The sequence below is a fragment of the Sturnira hondurensis genome, unplaced genomic scaffold (genome assembly GCF_014824575.4).
Source record: "Sturnira hondurensis isolate 20B ecotype Veracruz unplaced genomic scaffold, ASM1482457v3 Scaffold0000396, whole genome shotgun sequence".
NCBI classification, from domain to species: Eukaryota; Metazoa; Chordata; class Mammalia; order Chiroptera; family Phyllostomidae; genus Sturnira; species Sturnira hondurensis.
Window position 1 is genome coordinate 2343280 of NW_028073027.1, and position 20334 is coordinate 2363613.

Consider the following 20334-nt stretch of genomic DNA (forward strand, 5'->3'; position numbering starts at 1 on the left):
GGAAAACAAATTAGGCTATAAGCCTTTTGAAATTAAAAACATGTTAGAAATGTTTCCAAATGGATAATTTATTTGAGAATCTGGAGATTGTGCTGGTAATTTACAATATTTAGAATAGTTCTGCTTATGTTCTAGGGTAAATAACTGTCAGGCCCGAGGAGTGCGTAGATCTTGCTGCTCTAAGTACGACACCCAGAGCAGCAGCACCAGCCTCACCTGGGAGCTCATTAGAAATGCAGAGTCTCAATGCACAGAGAACCTAAATAGTCACTAATTCAAAAGAACATATGCACTGCTATGCACTGAAGTGTTATTTACAATCGCCAAGATTTGGAAGCAGTCCAAGTGCCCATCAGCAGATGAGTGGATAAAAAAAAGTTGGGGTGCATTTATTACCAGTCCATTAAAAAAGGAAAAAAAAGAGAAATATCACCCTTTGCAAGGGCATGGGTGGACCTGGAGAGCAGGATGCTAAGTGGAATAAGCCAGTCAGAGAAAGACAAGCACCATATGATTTCACTCAAATGTGGAATCTATTGGATGATGGAACCTACAGGAAAATAGATGCAGACTCATAGAGAGCAGGATGACAGCCGTGGTGGGGGTGGGGAGGGTAGAAGGAATGAGCAAAAAAACTTAAAAAGAGAGAAAACACTCATGGACAACAGTGGGGTGATTGAGGGGTGAGGGGGGATGGGTGGGGAGAGATGAAGGATGGTGTGGGGGGAAATGGTGATGGAGACTTGACTTGAGGTGGTGAATGACTTGAGGTGGTGAATACAATACAGTGTGCAGATGATGTGTTGATGTGTTGTGGAACTGTGCACCCGAGACCTTTGTAATTTTGTTAACCAGTGTCACCCTGACAAATTAAATAAAAAGGTAAAAAAAAATGTAGAGACTCAGGCCCCATCCCAGACCTTGGAACAGAATCTGCATTAACCAGATTCCCAGGTGACCTGGAGTATTAACATTTGAATAGCACAGCACTAGACATCATTATGTTGCTTTTTGCTTTATGAATGAGAAAGGCAAAACCATGTGTGATGGAACGACTTGGCCATTGCCAAAGGATACTGTGTATTTTAAGTTTAAGAACTTTGTATATCACAGTCATCTGTATTTGCCAATAGTAAGTAATAAAGTCAAACACTTTAACTCCAATTAACAAATCTATAATTAATTAGTAAAATGATCTTCCCTTCAAGTTTCACATTTTGTAGAACAAGCTGTTTGATTTGGCTGGAGCTCAGGCAGGCATGCTTGTGAATTTCACAATTCACAGATGTTAGACACTCTCAGGCTAAGTAAGGGAAGAGAATACCAAGTTTTAAATAGCTTCTTCCTTCTATTCTGACCGAAGCAACAAATAAAATAGTTTTTACAAAATACTTCTTGAATTTGAATATCTTATAAGGAAATGTCAAATTCTCTGAAAGGAACTTCGGATTGTCTCACAACTTTGACAAATACTGATGTCACCAGTTCACAGGTAGCCTGTGATTAGAGGCTGCAGGGAAGATATAAACTTGTCATGTCAGTGACACTTGGACACACATTTTTTTTTCCCTGTTGGAGTCTATTTTAATTTAGCTTCTGAATCATATTTCATTTAATTTCCAAATCCACAAAACCAGGATAGGTTTACAGCCTGTATTGCAAAAGGTAGTAAGGTATTTCATGTGTAGACTTTTCTAGTATTATATAATTTTTGGATATATGAATAATTTAATAGTTTTACTCTCAAGTAGGTTCAGACAAAGCAAAACCAAAAACAGCAAAAACAATAAGGCACAAAAAGAGAGACAGACTGATAGAGACTAAAATCAAGTAGAATGCTTTCGCTAATAGGCAATTTGAAATAATCTTGTAAACTTCCAAATAGTCTCAAGTATTATAGTACTTTTCATTTTAATATCATTTTAAGAATAATGTGTGTGTGTTTGAGGTAAGGTATTTAAAAACCCCAACAAAGGTTATTTTCTTTTATTTGGGGCAAGCAAAACTTCTAAGGGGTTGTGAATAGATATCTCTTTCTCTTAGTTGAGAGGAAGACTGAGTTCTAGGTTAAATATAATCAAGGAATTTCCCTGTCTTTGCTATTTGAGATTGTGACCACAACAGGCGGTTGGCTGAAAGGGAGAATGAAAGGGGTGGGGGTGGGGGGAAGTGGAGATGAAAAATAAACAACCTTCCTAAGCAGCTCTGTACAAAATTTAGCTCCAGAGCAGCTACAGAAGCCCTCAAGTCAAGTCAGTATGCAAATACAAGGAAGTGTGAATTAGCTGGAGCAGAGTGGACACTCATAATCTCGGTTCTGTTATAAAAGTCCAGGCTGCTGAAATTAAACTCTGATGCCATTCATGCCAGCATCCAATCACCAGAGAGACCAGAAGTTCAGAGATGCCTTCGAGCTGCCAACAAGCGTGGCCACTATACGTCAAGGAATCTAAAGCCGTGATAGAGGAGGAAGAACATATTTAGAGAGGATGCCCAGCTGGTAAGATTTGACTGTTTCTGATCTTTTAGTTCCCTGATGAATCTCATTGGTTAAAATCAAGACACGCTCCGCCTCTTTGCAAATGTGTGTGAAGGGGAAAAGTGTCTAAACTTCTATGTCTGATAGCAGTCGACCCTATTGCTTTTAGTTAGCCTTCTGGCTTTCTCTCTCTATATACACAGGTATATGTGTATATGTCATATAATTGTTCTCCACTTGTTGATATCAAAGAGAATTGGAAGAAATGAATCTTGAAACTTCACGGTGTGCCACCCTACAGTACTGTCCCGACCCTTACATCCAGCGGTGAGTTTAAACGTGACAAAACTTCTGTCAAAACTTAATTGCAATGCCTTGTGTCTTATGAGTGTTTCTGCCATTTACAAACAGCCACCCCCCCCCCCTTGTTTATGAGCACAGTGATATTATTTCGGACTTTCTGTGGACTTAAAGTGCTCTGTGGTCATCTTTTTTAAATTAATTTGTCTTTTTTAGTTTAAGTGTAAATGGATAAAATGACTAAGTTCGAAGACAATCTTCCCATGGTTTCTTTAAAAACAAATCACACCATTTTAAGGTGTTTAAGATCTGTTATCTGCCTTGCTCAGCACTCACCCACCCAAGAAGAAGAAATTTCATTGGATAAGGATCATTTATGAACGATCTCAAATTCAAAATAAACACAGAATAATTTTAACTTATTAAAAATAGGTAAATAGCCATTGTATTTATATCAAGGAGACTACGGCTTGCCATTTTTGTTCTAAGGAATATTTCCTTCTTAATTTGTTTCATAACAAACATAATCTTTTGACAAGCCTGACTTTTAAAACTGGTGGTTATACTGAAACTTATTTATGTTTATAGGAACAAACATTTGCCTAGCACTAAGAAGGAATATTAGTGAGCATGCACGATGTGTGTATGTGTTTCAAATTAGAGTTTGCTATTTTTAAACTGGTAAATGTAATCTGAACAGTGTCTTTCCAGTCATAAAGTTATGGGAGATATTCAAGTCGTATGTAGCAGTGTGATGTTGTTAATTCAACAGCACGAGATTTGATGTTGGAATTTCATACTTTATTTTATAAGGCTAATGAGAGAGGACCTCTGGGTGTTGAAAACAGTGGGGTTATGAAGGGGTTAACTTGTCACTCACCACAGGTGTCTCTTGGAGCCTCATACTAGAAGTGAAGCGGGCTCTCTGAGCGGAGCTCAGTTACATTGCCCAGGAAATTATGAAAGATGTGTGATCTTTTTTCATTAATATAATTTGTTATCATGTAGAACACTGATGCGGACTATGTAGGCTTTGCTTTTCTTTTTGTGACATTTCTGGTGGGCTGTGTGGAAAAGCAGAAGAGAAAAGTAAATGAAATGGTTGAAGGAGAAAGAAAAAAAGAGGAAAAAGGAGAGAGAAAAAGAGAGGGAAAAGGAAAGAGAGAAAAGGAGAGAGAGGGAGGGAGAGAGGGAGGAAGGAGGGAAGGAAGAGAAGAAGGGAAGGAACGAGTTTGTGGTCTTCCAAGATGAAATGGAAAATGTGAATGATGTTTGATTCCTTCCCTGCTCTCTCTGGAGACCGTATGTTCGTTCTTATAGCTTGAAAATCAGATCTAGTTGGAGTTGGAGCTGGACCAATAAAATGCAAACACCAAAGATTTTTCTTGTTTTCAAAATTGTTTATAGCCTCAAAATTTTCTGATTCACTAAAAATCCTTTGAAACAACATTTCTAAAAGGATAATTCTAATGAAACATTAGTTGGATTATGCTTCCCTTGAGGGCATCTTTTTGAGTGTAGGTACTTAGATATACTTCAGCTCTAGAAGAAACGTTTTCTATTGATTAGGAACCCACGTGCTCGTCATCCTGTACATCTCTGTCTACAGCAGTGGTTTTTAACTGGTACGCCACAAGAGTTTTAAAATATTCAATATCTGACTATTTATTCAGGGATGCTGACCTCTTTTCCCTCAGATTGTCAAGTGAAAACAGACAACAGCCAACACAATAGCCAGCCAGTGTGAATGAATCAAATTTGTACATATTTTTTGTCAGATCAGCAAAAAACATATTTTGGGGATGCTGCAGAATTTTAGTAATTAGTTTATATACCATGAGATGAAAATGGTTGAAAATTGCTGGTATAGAGGCATTTGTAAATATATTGATGAGAGAAGCCAGTAAATATAAATAAATGAGGAAATTGCTTTTCATGTTGTTTCAACAAACTGTTAATTCACGGAGCACATCTTCAGAAAGCTCAGTTTTGGAATATTGTAAACTTCAAAATAGTAGCAGTATTTTAAAATAGTTTAAAATTTTGCTGAATGCCTTGAGCTTAATCATGGTGACTGTCACTTTTGGGGAAAGGAGGGAGATATGTTGGAGAACTGCAAGACTATAGAGCAGAGTGGTTAGGTCATTTTTATTTGCCTAACAAATTGTTTCAGGCATGATTATGCACTCCTCATTTGTAATGAAACTTAACTGGCAAATAAAATAAAGAGCAGAAAAATATTTGTTGCTGAGCATCTACTCTGTGCAAGACACTGGAGCGATAAGATAAATAAACTACAACTACAATGTTTATTTAATGCTAGAGTACCTGTACATTTAATAATGTATTTTCCCAAATACTAGGTTGGCCAAAAAGTTTGTATGTTTTTTATCCATAAAATAAAAGGCACATTTTTCATTTTCCCCTGTAACTTTATTGGTTTGGATGTTTTGAGCATGTCAGCTATCTCCCATGTGGTGTAATTATTAGGGTGGAGAGAGAGACCCAAGTCAGGAGGCCTTCTTTCCCCACCTTGGTTCTTGTCTCCCTGCAAGAGGTGGATGAATTTAAGCAAGAGACAAACACACAGAGTGGAGTTGAGATAGTTTATCTGTACACTTGAGCAAAAGCTACAAGGAGGTACTCAGCTAATCGGAGTGCCCTGACTATTGGGGTTTGGGGGCTATATCCCTCAGCTAGCTTCTAGAGGTATCCTTCCTTCCCTTCTAAATCCTGGGAGTAATATACAGCTGCAAAGGCTTTCTTTCTCAGTAAAAGCTCTTTGACTTAGTGAAATCATTATGGAGGCCCCCCTTTCCAGTACAGAATCGCAAGGACTCTGTATCCCTTCCTCCTGCTTGTGACGTTCAGGACACCCAGCGGTCTTGGTGAGATCATTACAGAAGTCCCTTTTCTTAACACACGGTCTCAGGGACTCTCCCCTCCTCCTGTGCTATTTTGCTTGTAACGCTCAGGACAGTTGGCAAACTTATCCAACCAAGCTCAGTACTGCTGAGTCGATTGGTGAGACCTGTTTTCATTTTGCTTCTAGCTTCCTATATTTAAGTGCTTTGTTAGACTGTAATGGTGAGGGCTCTGCCTTTATTTCCCCTCTGGCCACTCATTCCTAGCTGCAACCTAACATAATGATGATTGTTCTCAATTAATGTTTCGATTTGATCGCTATCAACTTCAACCATCAACCCGACAGTGGAGCATCATCTAGGAATCTCCTGCACGAAACTTTGCAAACCACTTTTGACACATTCGATCAGTCACAGCACCTTCTCCATACACCGCACAAATCTTCTTTGCATTTCAGTTGTATTTGTACTTTCTTGAAAGTATACTATGCCAAAAATGTTGCATATTTACTTTCATCTTCGATATTAAAATGGTTACACAAAAATTCACCAATTTTGATGTTTTTTTAAATTCATGTTGGTATGACAGCCATGACAACACAATCTGAAAAAATTGTTTTGTATGAAGTTCAAGACAACTAAGCCCTACTGGGGCCATCTTATGGAAAAAAACCAAACAAACAAAGAAAACACTTTTTGGCCAACTCAATATTCTTAACTGTTTTGTCATATATTTTAAGGAGTGATTTATTAATCCCTTCTCATCTATACTATTTAGTGAGTAAACAAATTAATAAATAAGTGAAAAAACACTGTAGGTGATATTGTCAAAGTATAAGAATCATACATATAGTGTGATTTGGTTTGAGTTGGTTTTCTAAAGAGACAACACTTGTAGTTCTCGGTTTACAAAATCTATTTCAATATAGACCAAATTTAATCATTCTATAATCATAGTCATCTACATAGTTAAATTTGTCTTTTTCCTGACCTTGTCTTTAGAAAGAAGTCATGAGAGAACTTTCAAAAACAGAAAGAAAAATATCTTGTTATTTTTAACTCCAAGCTACCTTAATGTATAAATTTCCTTTTATCACAGAACAGAATAAATGAGAGATGCTATTATCATTTATTACTGAATGTTAATGACATTCCCAAAAAGCTAATTTTAGTATGCATTTTACAGTGCTATAATAATCATTCTTTCAGTTAAAATTGAATGAATGCTTTGTGTTTTTTGTGTCTTAGCATATTGACATATTATGCATTTAGTTGATCTCTGAAGTTAATGCTAATTTATTTTGGTCTTTGCAAAACTTCTCTGAAAATCAAAATGCAGTTCAACTACAGAGCTTAGATTTCCATTTCACTGATATTGACCATTACAAAAAGAAGGTAACAGAATTATGTCTTGTCCTGTAATTGCTCATTTACTTTTAACAAAATATCAAAGCATAGCTGAAATTATACAAGATCAATAAATAAGAGCCAATGGGTAAGTAGCATTTCCTCATAATAAAAGCTTTATAAAATAAGCTCTGTTGATTTTTTCTTAGGTCAGTACTCAAAATAAACCTAAAATTTAACTTTTTGTAAGATAAGTCATTGCTAATTTATTTTAGAGGTTGTAATTTGGGCCTCCTTGAATCCCTACAATTGCCATCTAGTTTTTAAAATAGGTATTTTAACCAAGAAATACTAAAAGATTAATTTTCTCAAAAGAAGCTGAAACTGTTAAAGGGCTGCGTGGGTAAGAAGTATTTCCTGTGAAAATTACATATTGATTGTGAATTTTATGCTTTTCTAGCTTAAAGGTCAACTTTATTAACTGTTCTTTCTAAATATATTTCAAAAGGAAGGGTGGTGACAGTGAACTTATTAGTGGGAGACAGTTTCATTAAAATCGCATAAAGGCGTATGTGCTTCTGTGTTGGGTGCCCTCTTTACATCTGCTTTCCATTCTTCTGCTTCTTGTTCTGTATCCCAGAAAGTTAACTTCTAAAAATCCATGGACACTTCCTTTCACTTCCGGTTCCTTCTTGCGTTCAACACCTGGGAACCTCTAGCAGGATATTAAAGGATACAAGGAGAGTGAAGTTGGGGTACATGTTTCCCTGGCCCCCTCCCTGGGTTTTCTATTGAAGGCTGTAGGTCCTGTTAGAGGCTCCTGCCCCAGGTCCAGGTGTCCTGAGTTCAAGTAACTGCTCCTTCCTTTCACTTTCCTTCAAGTTTAGGAGTGGTAGTGATTCCCAGCTGCTGTTAACTCCAAAAACCCATACCAAATCTCTTACCCCTTGATAAATATTATTAAACTCTCTTCAATTACTCTTTGTTCAAGTACTCTTTTTCCTGCCAGGATCATGACAAGTACAAAATTAAACTATGACCGTAGTGTTATGTGCATAGGGAGACTTCCAAAATGAATATTACATAATAATACAATATAATTTCTGATATGCAATAAAGGACGTATCCATTCATTACAATAAGCAAACTAGTTTTTAGTAAGGCCAGTTCATTAATTTTAGCCATCTCTATAGTCACAAAGTTTCTGCATTTGACCAAAAAGGATGAGTCTGCATGTTGCAGTCCGGGTATTCTGTTCATACTGGTACTTGAAAGGAGCAAGGCAGAGAACAGGAGAGGTATTTCATGAAGAAATATGAAGGTACAATTTATCAACAGGCACTAATGTATCCACCAGTTGTGACCAAGGAAGAGTTGCTTTAAATCCTTACCATTTACACAAGAATACATTTTAAGACCTTTATGGCCAGCTGTGACTAGCCAAAGGATGGTGAGCAGCTGTATGCCACTCCTGAGCTCGGAGTGCACTGAACTGGCGGAGAAGCAGGAAGCATGTTAGCACAGTGCACACAGGACTTGCCAAGAATCTGGATAATAGTTTTAACTCTACCAGTAACTCATTATGTGACCTTCATGAAATCACTTAAGCTGTCTAAATCAAAGATTTCTCATAAGGTAAGTAGGGATGACAAACCTGGTCTACTATTCACAAATAAGACTTTGAGAATTAAGTATGAACCCAGCTAAACTGTGAAATTCATTTCCCTAGTGTGTTTGCTCAGTCCCACTATTTTGTGGGTAGCATACCAGCAGACTGGGGAGTCTTTCCTAGCAACAATTATGTCTTCTTGTAGACACACCTTACATTTCATTTTGCTCCGTATCATCTTTAAATTAAGGACACAGGTCATTATGGGTCCGGACAGGATCTTGGCTTATCTCCCTCAATTCTTAGATTTTAGATTTGAGAAATCTGAGTCCCAGAGGGGTTAAGGGATTTGCTGAAAATCACAGAACAAAATAGCAGAACCAGGTCTGGAACTCAAGGCTTTTGACTCCCCCGTTCAATGCCATTTCTATAAGAGTAGAACATTCGATGAGCTTTGCAGTTAAGAAAGTGTTTCTCATAACACTATGTATCCATCTGCCTAGAAGGCGAGTAGATGTGGTAGACAGAACAATGACCCCCAGTGGTAGCCATATCTTAATCCCCAGAACTTGCAAATATGCTATATTACACAGCAAAGAAATTAACACCACCAATCAGCTGGCCTTAAAATAGGTAGATTAACTTGGATTATACACGTGGACACACTGTAATCATGATGCCTTCAAAGTGGAAGTGGGAAGTAGGAAAAAAAGAGTGCTGTGATGTAAGAAGGCTCCACAGATTTTGGTGATGGAAGGGGATCCTGAGCCATGGAAGGCTGGCAGGCTCCGGAAGCCTGAAAAGGTCTGACCTACAGAACTGTAAAATAATACATTCATATCAGTTTAAGCAGTAAATTTGTGGGAATTTGTTATAGTAGCATTAAGAGACTAATTCATTGGATTAAGAATTTTTCATCTCCATTTGCAGCTATGGAAACTAAAACTAATTTGTTTGTTTTGTTTGTTTACAAAAGTCCATGAATTTATGCATTTATTTATTTATTTTGATGCTGAATGGGGGAAGGTAGAAACTATCAGTCCAATACAATCCTGGACCTCAGAAAATCCAAAGGAGAACCACGTGCACAGGCATAATACAAGAAGGTCCAAGGGAGGATAGAAGAAGCCAAGCAACCTGGCTACAGCCTGCAATTGCAAAGCATTCATCCGGGAGGCAGCAAACTGGAAGGGTGATTTTTGTTAGTAGCATCTGTTCAAGTATCTGAAAATGCTTTACACGGACGTATGCCTGACTCTTAGTCAGTAACTAAAAGTGTGAGGACCAAATTCAAATTCAGGAAAATACAGTAATCATATACTTTCACTTCCAACCCCAGGAATTCAGAGGGATATGAAAGCAACACCCTGAGACAATGGTTTGATAAGTTTAGGTGAAGCTTTGGAATTGCACGCAAACAAATACAATTTTCATTCATGTAGCTCTTGGACCGCTCTTGGAAAACAGCACCACTGTTTCTGGTGCTGTAAGGTTCCCTGTCATTCCTGGGTTTTGTGATGCCTCCCTTTGAAACACTGACATCGAGCAGCAGAAGGAATTAAAAATCAGCATTTACATCCAGCACCTCAGTTGATTTGTTTGTTTGCAAACCTAATTTTGAGAACTGTTACCTATGGTGAGTGAAACTTGGACCTAATGTCTCAACAGAAGCTCATAAAACAGTATCCAGGGGTATGAACAACAGACACATGCCTTCCAAAAGACAGACTTCATGTACTCATTTTACTTAAAAGCCAAATGGATTGTGAGATTAAAGTGGCAATTTCCAATCTGTTTCAAGTTGAGAGAGCCAAGTTTCTGATTAGCTGTTTTGCAGCTCAAATTTGTCCTGACAGGGTTTCTATCTTCTTTAAAGCACTCAGCAAGGAATAGTCCTCAAGGAACAAGTGATGGATGGAGAAAGCACTATAATTATGATCAAAGTCCAGAGACTCTGGTCTATATAATTATGCACTTCCCAACCTCTGAAAGTCACTTTGTTCCATTTAAAATAGGATGAGAAATGGACATGGGGTGACGTGTACTTATTGGTTAGTCAAGGTTTTGGAAATGACAGTTATTAACATTTCTGTTTTACCGTAAGCCATAATATTTGTGGATGATTTAGATGGAGAGAATTGTCTATTCTTGTTCTTATCATTTGCCTTCCATTCTTCACTTATACCTGACTATTTATTATGAATTAGACTCTTCAAGTTCAAAATGAAATTATTAAGTTTAAGAGAAATGTAAGGGCTCAAAATCCCCTTACCACTTTCAAATTTTCAGTGCCTGTTTTTGTTTTTTGGTTTTTTTTGAAATGAATAAAAACTTAATTTGCCAACTTGAACAGCTACCACCCACTCTCGCTTCCCATTAATCTAGGTAGGTCTCTCATAATTGAGGGCAAAACCAGCCTTCTAATAAGGTTAAGACTGTTAAAGCATTTTGAGGCAAGAAGTACAAAACTGAAAGCTGGTGAGACAGTTTAATCAGCCACATGGTTACCTAGAGTGAATTTTTAATGTAGCCTTTATTACAAATGTAGTATAAAGTGAAGTAAATAGTATAAATTCATGATAGGGTTAACATATAAATTACATATAAATTCATGATAGGGTTAACATATAAATTACATATAAATTCATGATAGGGTTAACACTACAATGGAGACTTTTGTTTTTAAAGTCATGTATCTTATGCCTTAAGATTGTTAATTGCATTTAACTTAATCTCCCAGATAGTCTGACATTGCCTCAATTTTTAGAGCTTTCTTGAAAATACCAAGCTTTAAATCTTTTATTTGAAATTCATCATTAGCTTTTTTCTGAGTCATTGAAACATCTATTTTATATTTGATATATTTACACATAAAATGGAATTAAATAGTGCCATTTAATTCTTTTTTTCTTTTTTTAAATTTAATTCTTGTTCAAGTACAGTTTTCTGTTTTATATTCCCAGCCCTGCCCTGCCCCCAGTGCTCCCCACCTCCCTCCCATTTCCACCCCCCAACCTTAGTTATTGTCCATGTGTCCTTTATACTTGTTCATGTGAGTCCTTCCCCTTTTCCCCTGTGATTCTCTCCACTCTCCCCTCTGGTCCCTGTAATTCTTAAGTCCATAAATAATTATAATGTATTTACTGGATTACTTATTCAATGAGAGAACTTTGTTTCGATTTTTTCATGGTATTGCAAACTCCTCTAAGTAAAAAGTGCTAATAAGATGCATATTTCATCTTATTATTTTTTAAAGCACTTGTTATCTCAGGCAAGCACTTTGTGCTTGACAAGATTTTTACACTAAATCAGGAGCAACAAAAAGACTTCTGGACAAAGTGAATTTTTTTCAACATCTCAATTGATAATATATACCTAAAATATCACAAGTATGGCCTTTAGTAAAGGCTGATGTGGTTTTAATAGTGATTACTTCACTTCAGTAACTGTGAAAACTTGAAACATAAATGAATGACTTCTTCACGTTGGCGCTGGTATGAATGTGGGCCCTCTTAGATTTTACACTCGCGCTGACTCACTCTCATATAGAGCCTAATGGAACATAGTATCTCCTCACTGAGAAAAACCTTCAGCATTGCCCTGTCTGTGAATCCGATACAGGCCTTTCTATCTGGCATTTCAAGTCTGACCTTATTGTTCCACATACAATTTAAATACAATTTCACCTTTAAGTCTTGAATCCTTTGAAATGGTAAAATAGAAAGTTCAGTTTTTCCTTTGTACTTCTCTTCCTCTCTTTTTTTGTCTTTCTCTCTGTCATAGGAGCTCTGTAGTTCTTTGCTTCTTAAGAAAACAGATATACCTGAATAAGCTAAAAAGATCACAAAGCAGTTTTTTAACCAGCCCAGGCTTTGCTCTGCCAATGTAAAATCTGGGCATTTTGTAAAAAAAAAGTGAAAAATCGTAACGGCAACATCTCAAAAGCAAAAACATAAAACTGATAAAATATATAGGAAAAAAATGTTTTTAAGTATTAGTTTATCTGAGTTGCTAGGCACATTTTAAAGGGTTTCATAAATACTTATAAATGTAAAATATTGTTTGGAGTGACAAGGAAGAATAGGAAAAAGGAAATAATAATGCCTGAAAGAGTTCAACCTCTTCGTAAACTACAAAACTATTCAATATGTTCAGTAAATATTTACTAATAAATGCTAGATGTTGGATATGTGATCAATTAAAAAATTCAATGTTTATAGCTATTTGTTTTTACTATTACAAATCTGGTTCTAGAATCATCTGAATTAAGTGAGAAGTAAAGGAAGATCTTTGAAGCTCAGGCAAACACATAAATGTCAGAGCACTTTAGGTATCTTAGAAGAACCATAGGTACAGGTAAGATACTTGTGACTGGATATTAATCATATAAAATTATTTACTAAATAAATGACATGTTCTCAACAATCATGGAAGCCAGCAAAGGAAAAAATCTAGTTAAAACAGTTGTTTTCCATGTCATTTTCTAGGTAGATAATTTTTTATACATAGGAGTTTAAATCATAAAAGAATTTCAATGTTTTAGTCATTATGTAAATTACATAAGAACTCTCCCTTTGTCATGTACGTTTGCATTTATCATATAACTAACTGCATAATGATCTCATAGCAATGCAACTCAACACACTTATCTTTCTCTTTATTTAGCCTTTAGGTTGATTATAGGTTTTACTATAAATTAAAATATCACATAGCCACCTTTTTTTAGTTAATTACTTGAGATTGTTCCAGGGGAAACATAGTGAAAGAAAGCAAAATAATATATGTTTAATTCATTCAAACTGCTGTGTTTTTACCTACATTATGTCATAAAATATATATTTTAGTTAACATTCCCAGTTTGCAGAAAAGGAAAATGATTCTCAGAGAAATATAGTATTTAACTAGGGTGACTTAACCAGCAAGTGGAAGGAACTCTTTGTGTTCTCACTCTCACCTGAGTTAGAATTTGAATTCTGGACTCTTATCTAAAGATTTTGCTCCTCCTCCCCTAGAAAATGCTGCCCCCTAAGAAGTGAGAGGGTGGCAAATAACAGGATGTATTCTTTTTGAAGTTTCTGGAAAACATGCCTATTTAAAAGGGTGTGCTGGTATATTTTGCCTTAGTTCCAGGTTTGGGTGTTATTACATTTTGCTAATTTAATAGATGTAAAATGAGATGTAGTTTTAATTAGCACTTTTTTATTAACTACAATTACAATTATAATTGCAGAAACTACAATTACTAATTTTAAAAGATCTCGACTTTTGATCCTATATTTTTAGAAAATGAGGATGAAACATAAACAAGCTAAATATCTACTATTTATGGAGTTCTTACCATGTGTCAGAAACTGTTCTAAGCACTTTAAATATTTAATTTTACACTTTAATCTTTGAACCACTTAAAGAGATATTTGATATTATTATGTATTGCTAATCAAGGGATAGTAGCATAATGCTCAAGAGACTGCAGTTGGGGGTCATGTGTCTTGGTCAATTCTCTCTCTAAGTTAGATCTGTCAACTTAATCTCTATGTGTCTGTTTTTTCATGTATACATGAGCATAATAATAATAGTACCTAAATGACTGGGTTGTTTTGGTAATTGAGTCAATTGTTGAAATAGCTAAAGACAGACTCTGGCACATGGTGTGCACATATAAGTAGTAGCTCTAATTATCATTATTCTTTTTTAAAAATATTTTATTTATTTATTTTTAGAGATAGGGGAAGAGAGGGAGAAAGAGAGGGAAATACCAATGTGTGGTTGCCTCTCACATGGCTCCCACTGGGGACCTGGCATGTGACCCACAACCCAGGCATGTGACCTGACTGGGAATTGAACCAGTGACCCTTTGGTCCCCAGTTCATGCACTATCCAATGAGCTACACCAACCAGGGCTAATTATCATTATTCTATAAATGAAGACATTGAGGCACTGATTGACTCTGTAACCGGCCCAGGCTAGACATAGCAAAGGTGAGTAAGATCCTTATTTCTGCAATGTGGTTTTTTTATGGCCAGTAAATTCTATGTAGGAATAATTTTTAAGCATAAAGAAAGGGACCCTATAAAAGGGACCCTAAAAACTAATTCACATTCTAGTAAAATAGTTTGAATCCGAAGAGGGGAAATGTTACCAAGTATCATTTTTACCATTAATACAACCCTGGAAAGCCAGAGTTGAGGACAATCTAATAGACCTATGGAAATGCACAACTTTCAGTCAGAATAAATAGGGCCTTATACACAAAGTTGCAACTGCCCAAGCTTGGAACTGCCCAATTTGGGAACTTGGGGCCACTTCCAAAACTCTCTTTTAATTATCTTCTTTCCCTCACTACTTCTTTTTTTTGGCAAAAAAGTAATTTTATTTTATTTTTTTATTTTTTATTTTTACTAATGTTCAAATACAGTTGTCTTTATTTTCCCACCACCACTTTCCCCCACGGTCCTACCCCCACCTCCCACCCTCAATTCTAGCCCCCTTTGGCTTTGTCCATGGGTCCTTTATACATGTTCTTCAGTACTTTTTCCACCTTTAGTAATCTTTTAATCCTTCACTCTTTTTGTTACCTCCTTTAATGTTGGTAACTTGTAACTGCACTATACACTAATTCTGTTATTGAAATTTTCCAATTTAGATAGAACTCTCTTCTACCTCTTTCAACTCTATCAAGATTAATCTTACTTTTTTCCCATTTCCACTCCACTAATATGATATCCCTTTTCTATTGTGATATTTTGACTTAACAGCTTCTTTTGAACAAATTTTCTCTCCATATCTGATTTTTTTCCTTTTACTTTCTGCTAGAATATCTTAATTAAAAGCTGTTCTTTCTGTGAAAACACTCATATTGCCCATTGAACCCAGTTGAGGCAGAACCTTCTACACGCATTTATTTTCATTCAGAGTAAGAAAGGAAACTAACATATATCTTGCACGACACTGTTTTCAAATTCTTCTTTATCTACTATCAGTCAACAATCCCATGTCTTCTGAAGTCTCTTTCATCAAAGTGATTTACTGAACTTCCTGACAATGCATTGCTCTTTAGGAGATTTTCCTTTGTGATTTGGCTCCATTTTCCTCTTCTGCCATTCTTTGGAAATTCCTCTATTCCTTTGATAAGCTTCCTACAATATAAGCCTCACAGTTCCTGAACTTCCTCAACTGAAGATGTTCCCGTTTCCATTCCATTCCAGACAACAGCCCACACAATCATGTCCTAGACTTCATCATTACCTGACGTTATTCTGTCCTAAATCACACTATTTTTACTTTCCCTTTCTGGTCACAATCTATTTTTTTTTAATTTATTTATTTTGTTTTAGAGAGAGAGGAATGGAGGACGAAGTAGAGAAACATCAACACATTGTTGCTTCTCACATGGCCCTCCACTGGGGACCAAGCCCACAACCTAGGCATGTGCCCTGACTGGGAATTGAACTGGCGACCCTTGATCTGCGCCCCATGCTCAATCCACTGAGCTACACCAGCCAGGGCTCTGGTCATAATGTATTATTGGCCCATCTCACACCACAGTCTATACTGAGTCTGTACCCTCTGCTCACCCTCACAATCTCCCCTGTGAACATTCTATCCTTCAAGTATTGTCTTCATTTTTATTTATTTCATGATGTCTTTTGTGCATGCTTACTTGTAAGTTTTGGTTCACATACCAGACCCTCACTACTCAAAGTGAAGTTCACAGAATAATATAGAATCTGAGGGCCCACATCAGTCCCAATAAATGAGGATTTATATTTTAATAATAAATCTTGGAGGGATTGTGAATACATTAAATTCGAAAAGCATTTTTCTAATCTAGTAATTCTCCAGGTGTGGTCCTGAGAGTACAGCAATAGAAATGCAAATTTTCAAGCCTCACATAAGCCCTACTGAATCAAAAACCTGGAGATGTGGCCTAGCACAGGGCTGTTTAGTAACACATTCTTCAGGGCGTTCTAACGCACACTGAAGTTTGAGAACCTGCATGTTCAACTTTCAAGGGAAAAGGATGGCTTGTTTATTTTGATATTTCTGTGTCACATATTTTCAACCCTCATTTTCTTACTGTGCTATTTTGTCTATATAACATATACCACCTTCCAAAATACTATTCTACTGTTTACTCATCTACTGTTTATTTTTTCTTATCTGTCTCTCCACACTGGAAAGTACAAAATATGAGGACAGGATACTTGTCCACTTTGTGCCTTGACTTATTCCAAACACTTAGAACAACATTTAGTACATGTCTCAGTAAATAACTCCTGACTGAATGAATTATGGAGAAACAGTTTTAAAAAAAATCCTTAGTTGCTTATATTGCTTTCCCTGATAACCAAGAAACAATTTCTTTAAAAACAGTGAAAAGTTTTTATTGAGAAAAATTTTTTTCTGGAGAGTGGGGTGGGGTGAGATGAGGCTTTAGGGAGTTGGGAAACGGAATCAAAGTCACTGAGCTGGTCCCTGGGAGAATCTGAACTTATATTCAGCATTTCACATTCAGAATTAATTCAGTGGTCTTCTTACTAAACTTCTCACCTATCCTGTTTATAAGCATGCACATCTTGTTTGTTCAAATTCCTTACAAGTTGTTCAGGGTTGTATCTTATAAAACCTTTCCACATAGAGTATTTGAATCACATAGACATTTTTAGTTACATTTTAGAGATCAAGAAACTGAAGGTAGGGACCTAGTGACTGCTGAACGTCCCTCACAAGGATGCTTCATTGAGGACAAAAGAGAATTCAATTCCTGGGATCTAATCTAATAAGCTTTTTGTTATTAAATACTATTTCTTTCTTGCAACTATTCATTTAAAAAGTATACTGAGTACCATTTATAACATATTGCAGGCACTCGTGAGAAGAAATATACCTCTGATATCATGGATCTTGTATCTTCAGTCCACCTATAAGCCCAGGATATGTTGAGTGAAGGAAAGCTTCTACATAAAAATGAGTCACAATAAGGTGTGTAGAGAAGGAATGTAGTGTTGGAAGGAATGCTGTATTCAATGAGATGTTTGTTTAAAAAGGCCTCTTACATAAGGTGACCTTTGAATAAAGATCAGAAAAGAAAAATCAAAGAATTTGGGAAAGATAATTTTAGGCATGGAATGCAAGGAGATCAGAGTGGCTGGAACAGAAAAAGTAAGAAGAAGAAGTTAGGAAATAATATCAATTATCAGCAAATAAGGCTGTAAAGAATATACATATTTTTCTTTTCTCTCATAAGAATTTTTTGTCTTACATTTTAAATAATAACTTTTGTTGTGAGCTGGGTGGGGAAGAAACTATAGAGGCCAAGTCTAAGGGCTGTTGTTCTAGATGAGATAAGATGGAAAACAGTGGTAGTGTCAAAGTTACGTGTCAAAAGATGATCCACAGAAGTGTTGACATTGACAGAGATGGACCTTATTTTGGGTGTATGTATCATCTGTAGAAGGCACATTACCTGAGTACTTCTCAAACTTGAAAGCTTAGATGCCTATGTGTCAGCATGAGGTTAATTTCTTGGTTAAGCAAACACTCAGATATTAATATATGAAAATATGAAAGCCAATGTACTACCTCTTAAAATGAGAAATACTGCTGCTTTGAATGAGCTTCTGTTGGCCAGTAACCATACGTTTTTCTGCAGACACATTGTTGGAGGATACCAAATAATATTCAACATATTTGTAGGTAAATACAGGATAGCAGAAAAATGGGAGGCAGGTGGATAATTCGACAGCTTGCTGCATTCATCTCCCCACAGCTAACTCCACAAAGGTATTCCACATAGTTAAAGACCTGACCATCAGAATATCTCTCTCCTTGTTCTTCAGCCCTAACCAACAACCAACAAATCCCCCCACCATCCACTAGCACATTCTCCCTTGAGATGTGTTAATATATTTGATCAGTTTCACTGTAGTTTTGGCAGAGATTGTTTTATTTCTTTGGGGACCTTGCCAAAGAGATCCACTATATTTTTGAATTTATGCAGGGCAATCAATTTTATTGCTCAATTTCTGATTTGTCCCAATTATATGTCATTGTTATAAATGAACAAATTCTTCTAAAACTCTGCTCAATAGCTATCTACTAAATTTAAATTGATTGAATCAACACAAATACAGTTTTCTTTTCAAGTCATGGTGCCTGCTGGACATTTTGTTGCGATTATAGTTGCCATTTTTATCATAATAACTCAACCCAATTTTCCAGATATGCCACTTCAGTCTACCTAAAAGTAGACCTTTTTAGGTGTACGGCAGGCAGGTTTTCATGAGCTATAATCATTAAGCAAAAATTCCTGGAGTGTTTAATTTTTGTAAAGCTTTTGCCCATGTTTAATTTCTAATAAGATTCCTGTGTAGTTTTCTATAACCTTTATATTTTTAAGGGATTAAATCTAAACTTATTCTTAGTCTTTGTTATTTTAGCACCAAAGAGTGTGTTAAGGGGAAGCATCTCGAGTCTTTCATGTGGTTCTTTGTATGTGGGGGAGAAATGGTTGAATTTCAGCCCACCCTCCACTAAGACTGAAGAGATTAAAGAATCAAATGATGATTACATTCTCTCTTTGTGTGTGTTTATGTTATTCAGAGTAAATGCTATATATCTAATCTCTCATTTATTTGTGAGACAACTTCGTGCTTATTAACTAAGCTAGAATAGAATAAAATCCATTTGCCAGAAAGATGTCTCAAATACAAAACCAGTAGACGTATCCCATTAAAATATGAAATGCAATATTTTATTTAAGTGAAAGAATGTTAACACCAAGTTTTTAATTTTAAAAATCATTCCAAAGAAACAAATGACAGAGATCACTTATGATGAAATAAAAATATAGCTTATCAAACAGAAGTGTATGTGTAAGAAAAGTAATTAAATTTAGGAAATTTAATATTTACATGGGATAAAAGTGCCCACATTTTTGGTGTATATATTTTTAATTTTTTATAAATTAATTTTAAGAAGTATTTTTAGCTGTATATTTGTGAGAGAAAAATAATATTACTAATGGTATGTTTTTGAATTTTGGAAGAGACTGAATTTCTCAGGTATGCCAATGTTATGGCTTTTTACAGAAATATTTTACCAACGTTATGGTAATGGCTTTTTACAGAAATATTTTTTGAAATCACCTTAAAAAATGATCGAGAATAAGTTGAAAAATTTGGAAATTACAAACTCTTTTTCTTTTTGTATTAATGACCTAATTATTCAGAAGTCTCTTATGTTCAGAGACACCTAACATTCAGATTTCAACATAACATTTCCTAGCCCAGTTTTTTCATGCCATGTCTTATTATTTTCCATTGTCACATGCCCTCAATACAGTTTTTGTTCAGCCTGATGAGTTGGAAGCTATCTTAATTGGGTTACTGGAGAGAAGCCAAATTTTAGCATTTGCATTCCACTGAGAACACCTGAATGAAAAGATCATGGGACAGCTCTTGGACTGCAGCACCCTGCAGTGAGTTCTGTAGTGATGTCAAGCCTGGATTATCAGTTAAGAAGAAATGTCATAGTTAACGTGTTCATTGACTCACAGAATTTGAGGGAGGAAAAAATGTTAGTGACATTTTGGTCTCTTGGAACACAAATAAATGAAAATTGTGAGATCTGCTTCTACATAGAGTTCTGGTTTAACTCAAACATGTAAAGCAGGAGTGTTCAAACTTTTGGCATCTCTGGGCCACACTGGAAGAAGAAGAGTTGTCTTGAGCCA

At 36.0% G+C, this 20334-nt stretch overlaps 1 protein-coding gene across 4 annotated transcripts in view; it reads left to right on the top strand.

Annotated features, from left to right (window-relative positions):
* Positions 1-2710: 2710 nt before the first annotated feature.
* TP63 (tumor protein p63) overlaps positions 2711-20334 on the top strand; it is a 223298-nt gene continuing 205674 nt past the window's right edge. For 2 of the 4 annotated variants that reach the window (XM_037038458.1, XM_037038534.1), the window contains exon 1: positions 2714-2806. In XM_037038458.1, the coding sequence (XP_036894353.1) occupies positions 2745-2806 (62 nt within the window). In that variant the 5' untranslated portion in view covers positions 2714-2744. Of the gene's footprint in view, positions 2807-20334 lie in introns of all 4 variants that reach the window. The other 2 variants (XM_037038715.1, XM_037038652.1) reach the window with 2 other exon arrangements.